This window comes from Passer montanus, unplaced genomic scaffold (genome assembly GCF_014805655.1).
Source record: "Passer montanus isolate IOZ18808 unplaced genomic scaffold, ASM1480565v1 scaffold38, whole genome shotgun sequence".
In the NCBI taxonomy this organism is placed as follows: Eukaryota; Metazoa; Chordata; class Aves; order Passeriformes; family Passeridae; genus Passer; species Passer montanus.
In genome coordinates this window covers 7,904,221-7,920,675 of record NW_024368596.1, presented here as the reverse complement: position 1 = coordinate 7,920,675, position 16,455 = coordinate 7,904,221, and the positions used below count along the sequence as shown (strand labels likewise).

Sequence of the window (16,455 nt, the reverse complement as noted above, 5' to 3'; positions counted from 1 at the left end):
TCAAGTGCATGTGCCTGGGAACAAAGGACAAAATCATTAACCTAGTGAGGAGTGAAAGTGCTTGTAACATCACTGCTATGAACACAGAAGTGTTCATCTGCTAAATAAAATGAAGTACAAAAGATAACTTGAAGAAAATAGGACGGAGGAGGTAATGGTTGGGATTACTAGAGACTGGAAGCTTTCAGAGATGGAGAGAACACATACATAGGAACTCTGCTCTCTAAGGAAAGCTTTTATAACTTTTTTCTTCAGAGTTTCACAGAATTATTCATTAAAGAGCCATTTTTTCACACTAAGCAGAAACATGACTGACCAAAACACTGCTAAGAGGTTGTGTGCACTCAGAGTGCAAGTCTGAAACGTGAAACTTGAGACTGAATATGCTCAAATCACCATAAATGCATCCAGCAGACAAAAGGCATTCTTGTGCCTGTTTTGGGGGGGAAAAAAAAGAAAAAAAAAAAAAAAGAGAGAGAGAGAAAGAAAATCAGAAAATCCATTGCTTCTAATCCAAGATCAAACCTCTAAGGAAAAATCCCCCCAGCAGCAGGGAGCAGCATACCAATGAGTTTGATCATTCTTCAAAACTGATTCAGCTGCTGCCAAAACATAACTTTAGTAATTTAAACTGTTGTCCTATGAATTATCTGTTTAGACTGAGACAAAAGCACACAAAATCAGTCAATGAAACTACAGAAACTATTAAGATTTCTTCAGTCTAAACTTGCTAAAAGAAGGTTGTTTAACATCAATACATGCCTTGGAACAGAAATAATTGAGCATTTATTCTTAAGATGAATGCTCAAAACAGTTTTATTAATCTGGTTAAATGAAAGGTTTAAAATGCCATTAGCAATCCAAAGGAAAAAAAGTGGAAGTCTTAAATGGCATTAACAGAAAATCCTAGCCATGAATGATGCCTCTTGCTGCAGCAATATTTTCAATCACCTATAAAGGAAAATAAATCCTACCAACATACTGAAACACTCATAGCCAGGCTGCTACATTTCACACAGTGGTGAGGAAAGGAACATGATGGATCCGTCACTTTCTCAGACAAACACTAAATCAAAAGTATGATTCCTGACAGGATGTAAAGTTCTTTAACAAAGCAGTGTCAGAAGTTGTGCCAGCAGCACATTTCATCATAAACTTATGACCCCAAATCTTACCTTTTCCATGTAAGTATGGTGTCCCTATTCAATTGAAAAATGCATGAAAACTAATAAAGTTATTTATATTTGAGCATGCAGCTCAAAATATTTCTACAGAAACATACTGCACTACAAAAATAACTATTTTTCTTGTTTCTTTGAAAGAATGAACCCAACATAAATTAACCACATCAGCCAAACTACCATTATGGGCATGCAAAGTACAGCACAAGATAATATAAACAATGCTACAGCTTCTTTGTCCATATTATAAAGGAACAATTACGTTTTAAGTGAGGATTTAATTTCTAGACACTGAAATAAGGCTTCTGGAATTTCTGTTGGGTTAAGGTGATCAATTCTGCATTAAATGACTGCTGAAGATCTGTGGAGTCCATCTCCTGTTTACTATAAGAAATGAAGTCTTGTGGTTTCAAAAAAACCTACATCACAGAAAGCCACAAAACAGACAAGACTTTCTAAACCATAGAATCACATTGAATCACAAATTTCCAATATCTAAAATGTACTTGTAGAGAAGATGGGAATTGTTCCCTTCACAAGGATACACTTGTTTTTCCATCAAAAATCTCTCTTGAAAACATGTTAAGAACCAAATTACTTTCCAATTATTAATACTGATTAAATATTAATATTGATTAATATTGATTAAAATCAATATTAAGTCACTTTTGTCACCACAAAGAATTCCAGACAATGAAAATGTTCTGTATTACAAAAAAAGGGGGGGGAAAACTACTGAACTTTACTAGTTTTTGTCTTTGCCAACAAAGCATCAAGAACCAAAATGAAATTCCAAAGTTGAACCAGGCTTTCAGACATTTTAATATCATAAAGCCTTGGGTGAAAGTGACAGTATTTATATCAAAATAATCTTCTCATTTCTTCTCTTCTGCCCACATGCTACCTCAAGTTTTGGACAGATCTTTATTTCTGCCTTTTATCTTGCCTGCAGCAGTACATCACTAGGGACGTGCAGTTTTGCCTGACTGGTAATTTGTTTGCTGGGAGCACTAAAGAAAGAGTGTTTTGTTTGCAAGATCCTGTCCCTTGGCACGAAAGTGAAGACATAGGAAACATGAAGGATGCTGTTTCTTTAAAAAACTTACATATTCAGAAAAGCAAGGCCTTAAATAAATGCTGTTACATTGCTAAATTATTTTTATCAATTTATGTCATCAGTTAGGATAAGCCCTCTTCTTATGTGCAGGCATAAAGAGTTACTGGCAAATAGACAACCATTTTCCAAAACTTTCTCTAGAACATCTTCAAGATGCAGCCTTGTTATCTAGGTAGGTAAAATCCATCTTTCACAAAATTAAGTTCTTCTGGCTTCTGACAAGCCCCACATTTCCTAATCTTTGAAACTACTGAAGTGCTTCCTGCCTTGTCTCTTCAGCCACATTAATTTACTACAGCACATCCATCCAATACTCCTGCTCCTCTCACCACATCCAGCACATAAAACTGCTTTCTGATGCCCTTCAGGGCTCAGCTTTGTTTTGCAACACTTTTTCCCCTCAATTAGATCAACCTTTGGCAAAGCATCCAACAAACACTTCTGTGTTCTCTTCCACGGGACCCCTAAAACACAAAGGCATCAGAAAAGAAGAAGCAACAATAATTTCTCCTTCAAAACACCAAGCTGGCAATGGCACATGGCATCCAGAGTGATGATATATGGCAACTATCACTTCTTAGGCACTGGAGTAGACTTTGCACAGATCCCCAGACAATCCACAAGCCCTTACAGCAAGAATTGGGAGCTCCAGGCTGGCACAGCACAGGCACAGCTTTAGAAGTGCAAATAAGCAGCAAGTGTTAAGGTAACACTTTGCATCTTGCAAAAACTTGGTCATCTCTGATCAAAAGCCACCAAAACTAACTATGACAAGGGGTGCAAGCTGACTGCAGAGCACTCTGCTAGCACAGCAACAGCAGAGACTCAGCCCTTCCCATCAGAGGCTATCCTGATCCAGCTGCAAACACCCACGTGCAACATCTGTTGAGTTAGGGCTGCTTAGGAGCAGGGATTAAAGAGGGCATCAGACAACATCCTGAAAAATATTCCCCGTGGATTTTTCTCTTTAACTGAAAATACTATGACACCATTCCTTATTACAAAAAGGAAAAAAAAAAATCAGCAAAACAACTAAAATCCGTTTGGCTCCTTGAAGTGAAAGCAATTTTTATTAAATTGTGCAAAACTGTCCAAAGACAAAATTTTAAGGAAGCTTTGTTAATAAAAAACAACAACACACTTCATATTGCACTGAAGAGTTCATCAAAATCCAGCTGTAGGCAAAGTCAGCATGTGTTGGATCAGTTCAGACTTCCTGAAATGCCATTTACAAGCACTGAATTTCAGGTAAATCACATACACTAAAAAGGAAGGGAGACTAATGGAACAGGATTCACTACAATGAGCTCCATAACACAAAACCATATTTAAAATCAGTGCAAGCAAGTCTCGTTTTATGTAAACCATTCTACTGCAAAATTAGCTCGTACAGCATAAACACCTGGCTTGTGAAAAATACACTCTGGCAAGCAGGAGGCAACCCAGCAAAAGACACATTTTCAATGTGAGGAGAGTAAAGCTCCAGAAGATCTGTTGCTTTGCCCTCACCATCCTAAAACACTTCCCAACACAACTCAAGACACCTGTACCAAATCAGAATACAAACTGCTTCACTGCATAGCCACTGCAACCTTTAATAAGACATTGTATAGCAGCAAAATAAACCTCTTGTGCTGTTACTTGGAGAAAAGAAAATCCTTCTGCAGTCTTAATGAAATCTAATCTATAATCTAAAAACCATTGAGCAATTTCAACCCCTGCATAACATTTGCAGGAACACAACTGTGCCTCTGTGCTCCCAAGCTACCCAGGATTATTTCACTGCCTAAGTACACTGGCATCTTGGCTCTCAAGTCAATCCCTGTCTTGGCAGTTAGGGGCCAATTCCTAAATTGAACTCCAAGAGGGGCAAGTCTGACAATACCACAGCCATTGTAAAATTTCAGCACAAACAGGGCTGCATTTTACAGAAAGATTTATGTAACTGAAGTTTAAAAGCAGATCTGCCTGTTAATACATTGAGGGAGATATAGGACAACACATAGCTGGAACTCATTTTTAAAGAAATTTTAATCCACTATCTCATGTCTGCCACAAGTCATCTGAGACCCCTCCTCTCTTTGTACATTACTGCTAAAGTTTATCTGTTCCAAATGAGCTTTTCTGTCCATTTTCATGGCCTAGAAGATGACACTGCTTCCATCCTCTGACTCGTGTCTAAATGCAGCCTCAGACAGAGCAGGGACAGAAGCTCTTCCCAGCAACACCTCAGCTCAAACAGGGCAGGCACCTGAAACTGCCCCATGTCTACAGGCAGCACATGGCCTCAGGTCAGGGCTCCGTGCAGGGACAGCCTTAAACCACTGCATTGAACATAGGGCAGCAGAAAGCAGAATTTTTACAATGCTGAGGTATGTGTATTAAAATACTGTCTTAAATATTCTTCTGAATTTTAAGTCATATCAACTTTTTAATGCCTGGATTTGCATAATGAACCAAATTTAAACTCACATATCTATGGTGAAATTAATCAAATTATCATTAGCTGGCCCAAAAGCATCTAATCAATTTATAACTGCTTTAAAATGTAAACTTAGAGATTTTCCATCTCTTCAGTATTCTGTAAAGGACTTTCATCTGCACTTTCCAACCCTCATAAAACCTTTCCCTGATATAAGTCACCTGTGGCTACAACAAATTAAAGCTCATTCATCATCACCTACACTTAATAAACCCACAGTGATGAAATAAACTCTGCTGATAAAAGGTTGATTAGATAAGCATTGCATGTAAGAAAAAACCTGTAGATAAGAAATCCAGCAAAGTGAAAGAAAAACCTGAATTGTCTCCACAAAGACAACAGGACCATGACATTTGGATCCAACCTTTTCCTCACTACAAAGTGAAAAAAATCCTGCTGTGAAACCAGCTGCTGACTGTCAATTATTTTGAGAGCATAAAGCTTTATGTGGTTACAGAGAGGAAAGGCCAACAGAAAACATTAATCAGTCCATTCATGAGGAAACTGAATAGCTTAGATACAGCATGTCCCTTCAGTGTCCAGCCTGTCACATACAGTCCCTGACTACCAAGGGCACAGCTCAAGCACCTTCTACTATTGCACAAATTAGACTCAGACACGGGCAGAAGTCAAGCAGAACAAGGCACCCTCAGTCAGCCTGTCCACAAATAATCAGCATTGGGAACGCTGTGCATCTCTGCATTTCGGTTAAACTTCATGTTAAATATTATCCACTTAAGAATTAATATTTCTGAAAGTTATTAATTTAAGAGTCAATACTACATTGAAAATGAAAAAGCTAATGAAGAACCAATGTCCAATAAAAGCTAAGTTACTTTTTAACTTAATGGACTAAGTTGCAGTGTATATTTCAAGCACTTAAAAACCTTTGAGCATTCAAAAGGTGAAATGTTTTTCAATTTTTCACCAGAAATTCTACACATCAAGTACACAGTAATAACCACAAAAAGAACAATAGTAACAGATAAAAAGCAATTTCCTTTATATAGTCCACAATACTTCTCAAGATGTTACAGCATAAAGGTTAAAGCCAAGGTTATGATCATACAGAACTGGCAAAAGAACCAGTTCCTTCAGCTCCATCCTGCACCAAAAATTAAAATAAATTCTCAACTTATCCCATTATATTTTACACACATTCACCCTTGCAATAATGCTGTAAGACCTAATGGAACTGTCCACAAAGATATTACCTGTTATTGCAGCTACTAATGCTGACACAGAGGAGTACTAATGTAGGGAAATCCCAAAACACCCTTCATGGGGGGTGTCACTGGCTGTGAGCCTCATCCACTCAAGCATCAGAGCACAACCTGACCCAGCCCAGGGCTGCAGACCATGAAAAGCAGTGCAACTGAAAGGTCCTTAACAGCAACCATCTGTACAAAGTAAATGCTAGCCCCACAAAATAACTGCTGCCTATTGTATAGAAAGTCTTTTCTGAAAATGACCTCACTAAAATATAGTCAACAGCTGTAAATAAGCTCCAGGAAAAATTTATGTATTATCAAATAACTGTAGCATCACCATAAGAATACTTCAAGGTATAAAGACTGACACTTGGAACATTTATACCTAAATTTCTTGTTTAATTAAAACAACAAATTGATCATGTTCCAATTTTATTAAGCAGATAATATTAAATAGATTTAAAAATATTTAATGAGATTATTTAATTAAATTACTTAGATTATTTAAATTAAATTATTAAAGATTTTTCATTTTTTAAAAATAATGAAATAATGAAGAATATTGCATATATCATTGCTACTCAGCCAACTGCAGCTAAAACTTCACAGACTTTGTCCACAAAAGATCTCAACATAACAGAGTAAATCAAATCAACACCATCTCCTGGGTAAGTAAGCTGGATCAGGACAAGGATTTCTCCTGCTGCTTCATAAAGAATCCAGCATCTGGCCAGGAGATTGTTATAAAACAATCCCCACACAGCCTTCCTGAACCAGCAAGCAGAGCCTGGAAGAAGCCAAGGGAAAGATGACTAGAAGCCAACATTATCTTTAAGCTGATTTTCTCTTGAGTGAAAGCAAGACAGGCTTTCAAATCAGGCACTATTTGCAGATGCCAAACCAGGATGAGAACATTAAGCAATAGTGACTTTTTTTAATTAGTTACTAAACAAATCACAAAACCATATCTAAGAAAATATCCAAAAGTCTCCAGGAAGAGGGAAGTCTAAAAACCATTTAACCTTTCACTTAGATCCATGTAACAAGAAAAGCAAGTCACGTGTAGGAACCCAAACTGGTTCCTACCTAGGAGCTGAAACAATTACTAGTCTGTTGTAATAAAAGGATTTTTATTCAATTTAAGAAAAGAACAAAGAAAAAATTTTCACTGTGTAGCTTTAATGCTACAAACATAAGAAAACTTAGAAATCAAAGTGCCTGGGGTAAGAGCAGTTCTTCTAACTTGAGCTCTTCCTTGCCAAGAAACTGAAGTTGTCCACAAAGGCACTGTTCTCCTAGATAATTATCATTAGAACAAAGCAGCACCTCCAGTGTATCAAAGTTTATGGTTTAAAAGAAAGCACTCAAGAACACATTACTCATATTATACTTACACAGAAAAAAAGAAAAGAAGCACAAAGACTATCACGGAAAATCCTGAAATAACATGTTGCTTTAATTCACAACTGTTACTGGAAATCTGGCAGAAAAAAGAAACACTGGGACTAATTACTCCAAAGGAATGAGCTGGCTGAGGAGCCTACAGCACTAAAAGCACAGCATTTTTATGGAATCCATCTGAAAAATAAGACATTGCATCACCTAATTGTGCTCTTTAAAAATTACCTTGTCTCCACAAAAGCAAATCCTTTAAGTACTTATTTAGGTACAGTTATATTTCATCACGGAGGTTCTTTCTTTCCTGTAACAATTTAGGAGTGTGGTTTAGCTGCTTGATCCCAGAATATTGTTGTTTATTCCAGCAGAAAACAACTGAAAACTTTCAGGAAAGCTTCTATTGACTGCTACTATTCCCATCATCTTTACAGCAGATATAGCAGACATGCAATCCAAAACTGGACAAGGACAATAAAATGTCAAGAACCTGACACATGCAGAATAAGCTTCTCTAAGTAACAAGATAACCCTGCTAAGGGTTCCCCATGCCCACCGTGCCAGAGGTTTTACTGCTGTCTAGAACACTTTCAGCAGCCAACAGTAAAAGCCTTTGGCAGACTGATCACTACAGACAAGTAAAGCATTGTGGTTAATCCCTTATGAAACCACACATTGCTCTGTCCTCCAGCTCTTTCCTTCAACAATGAGCTTTGTCTATGGTTCCCATGAAGGGCTCTGCACTCACAGTTTCCCAGACCCAAATGAAACTCAGACAAATGGTACAGTTATTCTAAGTTAGAGAATAAAAAAAATAATAATTCCCACATGAGCATTTTTTGGGCTTTTTAGAAAACACACATCAGTTACTCACAAAGAGTCTCTCCACATCATCTCTGATAAGCGGAAATATCTCCTCTGTTCTTCATGTACCTGTAGTCAAACAGAAAACAACTGAAGCAGAGTCACAGACAGACATCCCCAAATAGCACCTGGCTCTCTGATCCCATGGATTTTCACAAAACAAACTGAGATTTGTTCCAAATGTTCACCCATCATCTGTTTCCCCATTTCACTTACTTTCTCTGGTAAAATCACAGAGATGAAGGAGCACAAAAGCAAGAAAAGTGCTTCCTGTTTGCATGCATTAGGCTGCTCTTTGCTGTGGAAACAAGGATGAATTATGAAAACTAATCAAGTGAACAGAGAGCACATGCCCTAGATTTTTCAAATAATCTCTTGGTTTAACCCAGTTGTTCCTGAGCCTGCCTATCCCATGAACAATTTACTAAAATGGAAGCTGTGACTCATTAAAGCCACCTTTTAAGGGAGAGAGAAACAGCTCAAATTATTTATAAGCAAGACGTAATCACATTAATTTGTACAGAAGAGGCCAAAATCTTAATGACTTCCATTTCTAAGATCTAATGCAGTTGATAAAGTCCTAATTCATTTTTTCTTATGTCTCAGAAGTATGGTATCTGACAGCCTTTAGCCAAAATTAAAGACTACAGACTATATTCTGGTTTGTGAAATCATACCTCCACTTGAAGAGACTGAAAGAATTGTAACATTTCTATTTGCTGACATTTATTTATCAGCAAACATTGTAAAATAATAAACTATGCAATACCCCTGAAAAGAGCCACACTTCAGATTTTTGGTCTTTTATATATTTTACATTTATAAACATAATTGAATTATAAAAACTTAGTAGCTATATGCATGGGGTATTTCTTTAAAGCAATTTGCTATTAATTCACAGCCCAAAGAAGAAATTCCATTTTCTTAGTCAATACTTCAAAGATACAGAAGCAAATTTTTAGATAAGGTCACAGTGGCAGTTTATATATAACAGAAAATAAAAGCTTCTGCAAATCATCCTCTCCCCTTCAAGAGCTCTGTACCATGACATATAAAATTTTGACTTCAGAGAGTAGACATAAGCTCTCCAAATTTAAGAGCCTGTCTAAAATCTTATTTTGCCAAAGCAGACTGAGACATTTAGTGGAAAGAAATAGCACACAGTATTTGTAAGCATGAATTATAAATTCAGTGTATGCTTTGCAATACTTTAAACATGCCACAACTGAGACAGCATCAAACAGAATTGTTTAATAGCACCTAACTTGCCCACTCCCTCCCACTGATACTACAGCAGCTGGAAGAATAAAGTGGTTCTTAACTCTTGGTGTTGCTACACCTCAGGACATCCTCTTGTTTCAAATAAACTTTAGATTCTCCTCTATTAAGTCTGCTGAGTGAATGGGATGGGTTTTATCCATGCTCCATCACAAAACTAGCATTCAGAAAGTGCCACATCACCTGAGCTGTTCTGCTACCATCGTTACTCCATTATTTGGGAAGTGCTGTGTGAAGTGTAGTGTGGTTACTGCAATCATGATGGGTGCTTAAGTCTCAATCCTTTTTTTACCAACCTGTGGACACTACACAGGTTTCTCTAATGAGACCAATACATTACACAACAGTACGAAGGGATCCAAAACTTCCATGCTAAAACAGAATTTTTCATACTCAGAAAAATTTTGGTTAATTTTCATCTTTAACAATAGAGCTTCTCTCATCCTTAGTGTTGATTCTACATTCCCAGTATACAAATACCAGAAATTCACACCTCTGCTTATACCTTTGCCACAGAAAGGACAAGTCTGATCACTAGCACAAACCTGCAACCCCCTGCCAAGAGCTGAATTTCTCACTACTGTGCAAGGTCCTGAGGTCTCTGGTTTGCAGGGTTTGCTCTTGCAGCTGCTGTTATATTTTGCCATCATTCTTTCAGAAATGCCAAAAGAAGTATGTAAATTAATGAATAAGGATTAATTTCCTATATAAACCATTACATTTGTTCTAACCATCTTCAGCCTGAATATAGGAAGACAATTTAAAAGAGGTGTGGTTGGGACCCATGTAAAATTGTTCAGCATTCCTGAGAACTACTTCTAATTCCAACTCCATAAAGCAAACACACTACATGCATTGTCATATGCCACTCAATGCAACTCATGTGGTGGATACCCTGTGAAGCTTTTTTTACACCTGTAATTCATCTGTCAGGAAGCTCTAGATTATTCAGGGCTGATAATGCACACTGCTTATGTAGGTTACTTGTATCAATTACAGCCAACTCTTCAGAAACAACAGCAAATGAGTGACACAAGTCGTGCCAAGGAGTGACAAAGTGTGCAGGGCACAGCCTAGGAAGCCATTAAATGCACAAGCCCACACATCCGCAGGGGCAAACGTGAGCATCCAGGCATCATATGAGAAACATATGAGAAACAGCCATCAGGTCAGAGGCCAGACCTCAGCAAACATCACTCCTACAGCAGGCAAGCTGGGTTTAAATGAGTGTCAGAAATCACAAAGCAGATACTGGGACTTAGCCTGACCTACAGTGGTAACACAGTCCTTCCTCCAGCACAGCAGACAACCTGAATCAAAAACTAACAACACACGGCTGCTGAAAACCAGAGTGCTCATGAAACGCAGCACGAGAGCAAGAGGTTGAGTTCTCACTTGGGAACACCACTGAGGGCCACAGCCCCAGGGTACTTAGTTTCACCCAACTACCCCTTGCCTACCTCGTGCTGGACCAAGACACCAGCCAAACAGCTGTGAGGGGACAAGCAGAGCCAGCACTGCCTCCCACCTGAGGGACAGGGAGATGCTGCTCTCCAGGCAGCAGCAAATCCCCGGCACCCACTGGGCAAAGAGAGAGGGAAACAGCACTGTCCCTTCCAGCAGCAACTGATTAAATCTGACATTGAACTGCTCTTAAAGGAATGGCTTTGATCTCTAAATAAGCAATAACAAGAGAATCTCTCTCTGAATACAGAGAATATATACCTAAAAGAGTATTATCATCTTAGAAGTCGAATGCAGACCAGCCTGATGTAGGCAGTTTCCAGCATGGACTTCGTACACTTCTGTTTCTGGAGAACAGCACAGCCTCCCAGTTTTTATAACAGGCATCAGAGTTGCATTACTCAAGAGCACTATTACCCTATATCAACTATCACCTGAAAATCATTACCAAGTAAGATAATTTACTAACTTCCACCCATAAGCCGCCAGTATATAAGAACTTAAACATGTTCTATAAAAATTGAGTCCAGACACAAAAGAAACCCTATATCATAGATGACAGAAAATACAACTGAAGCTACCAATTAGCTTCACTCAGACAAAGTGCTGTATTTTGAAAAACTCAGTGCCATAAAGGAAGCCAAAAGTCGAAATACAACTCTAGGTAGCAGAACAGATCTTATCCTAATGGAAATTTTGCAATTGTGAAGAAATCTTACCCACCAAAAACATTGCTATCATGCTTGTCAACTGCAGTTACAGGAAGGCCTTCATTAATGTACTTTTAAAATATGTTTCATAGAAATTTTATTCAACATTCTAGAAACACAAAATAAAACAAGCTTCAGCATGTTCACACAAGCTTAGAAGTCTGCAGTAATACTTCAAGTATTAAAAAACTCCAAGCTTCTTGGTGTAGCATTTCACTCACACAGAAAGAAAAAACAGTTCCCTGAAGCAGATGGAGTCATTAATACACCACGTACAAATCACATCTAAGTAAAACACCTGCAGTTTAAAATGGCACCACAGGCAAGAGGAAAATGCTGTGTTGTATTGAATAGCTGTGCTAAGCCTAACAGACCTAGGTTGGATGCCTTTATATTATACTCTCAACACTGGGAGCTTCAGCAATTACAGCATAACATTACCCAGTCCCAAGGAATGAATGGACTTCTCTCCCATTCCCTTGAGCCCTAACGAGATCATCTTCCCACACTGCAATCCCAGCCTGGGACCAAAGAGAGGGGCAGAAGGAACAGGCTGCAGATGACACACCACAGTGACACTGAGTCTACGATGCCAGCACAGGGAGGGGACAAGGATGCAGCAGGGACCAATGCCCCAAAACACAAGAAAGCAAGTGTGAGACAAGCCAGCTCCCTGGGAGAGCCACAATGAGCTGACAGGTTAGAGACTCACCCGGGTTCACATCAGCTCTGGTCCTGGACAGCAGCACTGCTCTGTCTCTTCTGCCCTTGGCTCAAACATCTGCACCCTCTTGTCATCCCAGCTGCAGATCCAAGCATTGTTCAGGGCTGTGCACAGCACCCAGATGGTCTGTCAGTGGCAGCTGCCCAAAATGCTGCTGTCCTCCTACAGCCACAATGCTGAGCAGGCCCCTACCAGTGACAATGCCCACAACTCCTGCTGTTTGCTGTGTCCAGACCACAAAGCAGCTTCCATGCCATCCCTCTCCTAAAGGTAATGTGAGCTTCTGCCTCTATGTTTATGACTGGAGGAAGGTTTTTAATCATTCTCTCCCACGAGTGCTAACAGTACAAAGTTAGGAGTTTCATTCTCCAGGATCTCCATTCTGGACAGTCTGTGTCACAGAGGCACCAACTGCTACTCTGGAAGCGTTAATGAAAAGGCCAGTTCACACGAGATTGGAAACAAGTGATAAAAACAGGAAGTAAAAGCCTGTGAAGCCTCCTAGTAAAACAAATCACAGATACTCATTCTCTCCCACGAGTGCTAACAGTACAAAGTTAGGAGTTTCATTCTCCAGGATCTCCATCCTGGACAGTCTGTGTCACAGACTCAGAGGCACCAACTGCTACTCTGGAAGCATTAATGAAAAGGCCAGTTCACATGAGATTGGAAACAAGTGATAAAAACAGGAAGTAAAAGCCTGTGAAGCCTCCTAGTAAAACAAATCACAGATACTTCAGCAGACTGAAATCTTTCAGCCTTCACAAGTGACTCCCAAATAGCCAGTATATATTACCTGGCAATAAAAGCAAAAAAAGTTCACAACATTAAAGCCCATTTCCCCATTTTCTGCTGTAAACCTTTTGGCACCCTCTCCTACATCACACACCAGAGTATCAGAACCACCTGCATCACTGAGAAATTGAATCCTTGGTGTTTCCTTATTGCCACCATTCAAGTAACCTTATGACAAGGCACCTTGGAATCACTTTCCTCTGAACTCCAAGCCTTCCCACCTGCTGTTACTTCCATCAACAATGCCCTTTACCTGGAGGCTTCTCCTAATCTACATATGCAAATAAAGGCCTCAGAAAAATGCTCCTAGATGAAGTTAGTCAGTATGACTTCCAACAGCAATCACTGGTAGCAAGCTTCCTAATTTTGCAGCACTGTTATGGGCAAAGGTGGAAGCTAAGGGAACACCAGGCTGCAGATCAACTTAGAGGCATTAGTTTTCCTTTATTTTCTTTCTAAAGCTATTCTGAGCAGAAATGGCACAAACACTGAACTGACAACTCAGGACACACTAGGTCAGAAATGCAGCCAGAGCACAACACAGCTCACACCACTCACTGCCTTATAAGCCTCACAAATGACACGAGAGCTGAGCAAGATGCACTTCACATGTTGGTCATTCAGCTTTAGTTAGTGGCACATGGATGTTTTCTAACACAACAGCTTTAAAAGCAATATGAGATTTGGATTTCTGATGATACTTGTGCTAGAAATGGACATCAAGGACTTCCGAAACACAAGGATCTTGAACACCAGTACAACAGTCCAGCTTTTTTGGTTCAAACAACCACCTTGAATGGAACACCAGAAGAGAAGCCACGCAACCTTTAGATAACTGATTAGCAGGGAACAAAAACCCCAGGATCATTCCAGATGTCTCAACCTCTCAAACAGTGAATTTGCTAAATAAGACAGTTCAAAATGAAGCAATATTTTACCTCTGAGCAGCACAGCTCAAATTGTTAGCTCAGTCAATCCACGATCAGAAAAAGTAAATTGAAGACTTAGCTGCATTCTGGAAAAATTTCAAAGCTATTTAATATTCTACAAATATATACATTTATCTTTCTCAGGCAAGCTGAACAAACTTCTCAGAAAGCCAAAAGTAATCAGTCTTAGCAGAATCTGCTTGGAGTTCTATACCCTACTTTGTACAAGGCACTAAGCTTCCTGTGTCTTTATCAGCTCTCCTAATAAAGAACACATCAGCTCTGTCACTTGATCTACAAGAATTTAACAATTATAGTTTATTCATCAAAAGAGTCCTGATATTTTCAAGATATTCACAGTGCCTAACATCTCAAGTCTATAAACCAGCTTTTGAAAGCCCTTGGAAAAAAACTGTTCCCACAGAAGAATTAAACAATATATGGTCAGAGTCCTACAAAAGAAAATAAAATATTTTTTTTCATTTGAACATTTGCATGTTAAGTATTTACACACCTGCGAAGAGCTTAGGTTACAGGAGTTTTCAGGAGATGTACATTTCCAATGGACTAATCCAAATTATTATATGTAACAATACAAAAGCCTTCTAATTTCTGTCTCAGTGAAAGCTGACAAATTGTGTAAGTTTTCTGCAGACAGTGTTGACACTTTACAAACATGTTACTCACCCACACAGTCTCTCAAGTAATCTATTTTGTACCAGGAAAATTAATCAGAATAATTTTCAATGTGTTAATTTAAGGATGTCTACTGCAACATCTGGAAAAGGCTATGTAAAGAGTACAGAGCATGAACATACATAAATATTTATGCATCCTTCAAACTAGGAAGTCTCAGGCTACCAACAACAGAAAAATATCTGAATATTTGGATCAACACTCAAGAATATCTTCAAAGATATCTTGCTTTCTTGGCTGCATGAACTGCTTAATCAATCTCTGTTACACACTAATTTTCATATAAGAAAAGCACCACACAAAATTCAGACAGGAAAGCTCAGACTGAAGACCTAATCAGCCAGGCTACCTAACAGCAGGCAATTCAGGAGCAGTGGCAGTGAAAGGACACTGCCTTCTGGCAGCTTCCCTCTGTCAGGGTTTTAGGGACTTCCTCCCACAAAGAGTGTCTGGAATTCAGCCTTGAGCACTTCAAAATTCACTTTTTTCTTCCACTAATTTGTCTAATCACATTTCAATCTAATTTGCACTCAAGATATCCCATTACAACGGAGTCTTGATATAATTATACACTGGGTAACAATGGAGTCTCACAATATAATTACACATAAAAAGCATCCTTCAGCTACCACCTCAATAATTTCCTAGTGCACCACCCAGAGCAGCTTCCCACCTCCAATGCCATACTTCTGCAGACTTCCCCACTACAGTTTCCCAAAGAATGCTCCCCTGCTGGTCCTCCCCTCTGACCTACTGCTCTGCCTCTTTACTGCCTGGAAAGCTGGGAGCACCTCCACACCCAGCTACACAATGTGTGCCTGGTTGTGTTAATTGAACAGGAATGGTTTCACTGGGGTTTAGTCACTAAAAGAAAATTATTTGAATACACAAAGTATCTCAACTTTCTTACTGTTCATGGCAGGATCCCAGGGCTACGTTTCGCCATTCCCAAGCAGTCCAGGTAAACTTTGACATCTAGAACAAGGTTTGGGAAGAGAAAAAAATTGTCACACACGTTTGCACACTATTATCCACTGTAGATGTTATTTTAAAGAACTGCAGGGCAGAGCATCTCCAGCAGAGTTAACTATTGGCTTCTGCAGCCCTTTGAGCTCTGTCTCTAGTGTGAGTGGAAAATTGGATAGCTCCGCTTCTTGCCTGAAGGGAAAGTTCACATAACTCACTAAAAATCTGTGGCATCCTGCTCTTTTCCATGTGTATGGAATATTTCATACAGCATCCCACAAGATCACAGCTCCATATAAAAATGTATTTCAACAGTAGGGCAGAAGCAAAAAAGTCAGATCTAATTTTTGCTTTGAAGCTACTCAGGCAGACACTGTTTCAGAATCACAGCCACCACCTCATGTCAATCACTAAGTGCATACAAGCCACAGGAGGTACACAAGTCCTAACAGAAGTAAAACCTTGCACCATGATCCCAAGCCAAGCCCCCTTCTCAGAAATTCCCCCCAGCAGCTGTTACCACAGCAGGAAGCTCTGGCTGGGCTTGCACAGAGAGCACCAGTCACAGCAGAGCTGAAACAGCACAAAGTTCCAGGGAAAAGTCATCTTACAGCCATGAACAATGGGATAGAGGGATTTAGGA

General features: G+C 39.2%; 1 protein-coding gene across 1 annotated transcript in view; it reads right to left on the bottom strand.

The window, feature by feature from the left end:
* KLHL13 (kelch like family member 13) overlaps nt 1-15,823 on the bottom strand; it is a 66,856-nt gene extending 51,033 nt beyond the window's left edge. The window contains exons 1-2 of the mRNA XM_039717419.1: nt 15,757-15,823; nt 8,261-8,319 (exon numbers count right to left, since the gene is read on the bottom strand). Coding sequence (XP_039573353.1) covers nt 8,261-8,280 — 20 coding nt within the window. The 5' untranslated portion in view covers nt 8,281-8,319; nt 15,757-15,823. The remainder of the gene's footprint in view (nt 1-8,260; nt 8,320-15,756) is intronic.
* Nucleotides 15,824-16,455: the final 632 nt, after the last annotated feature.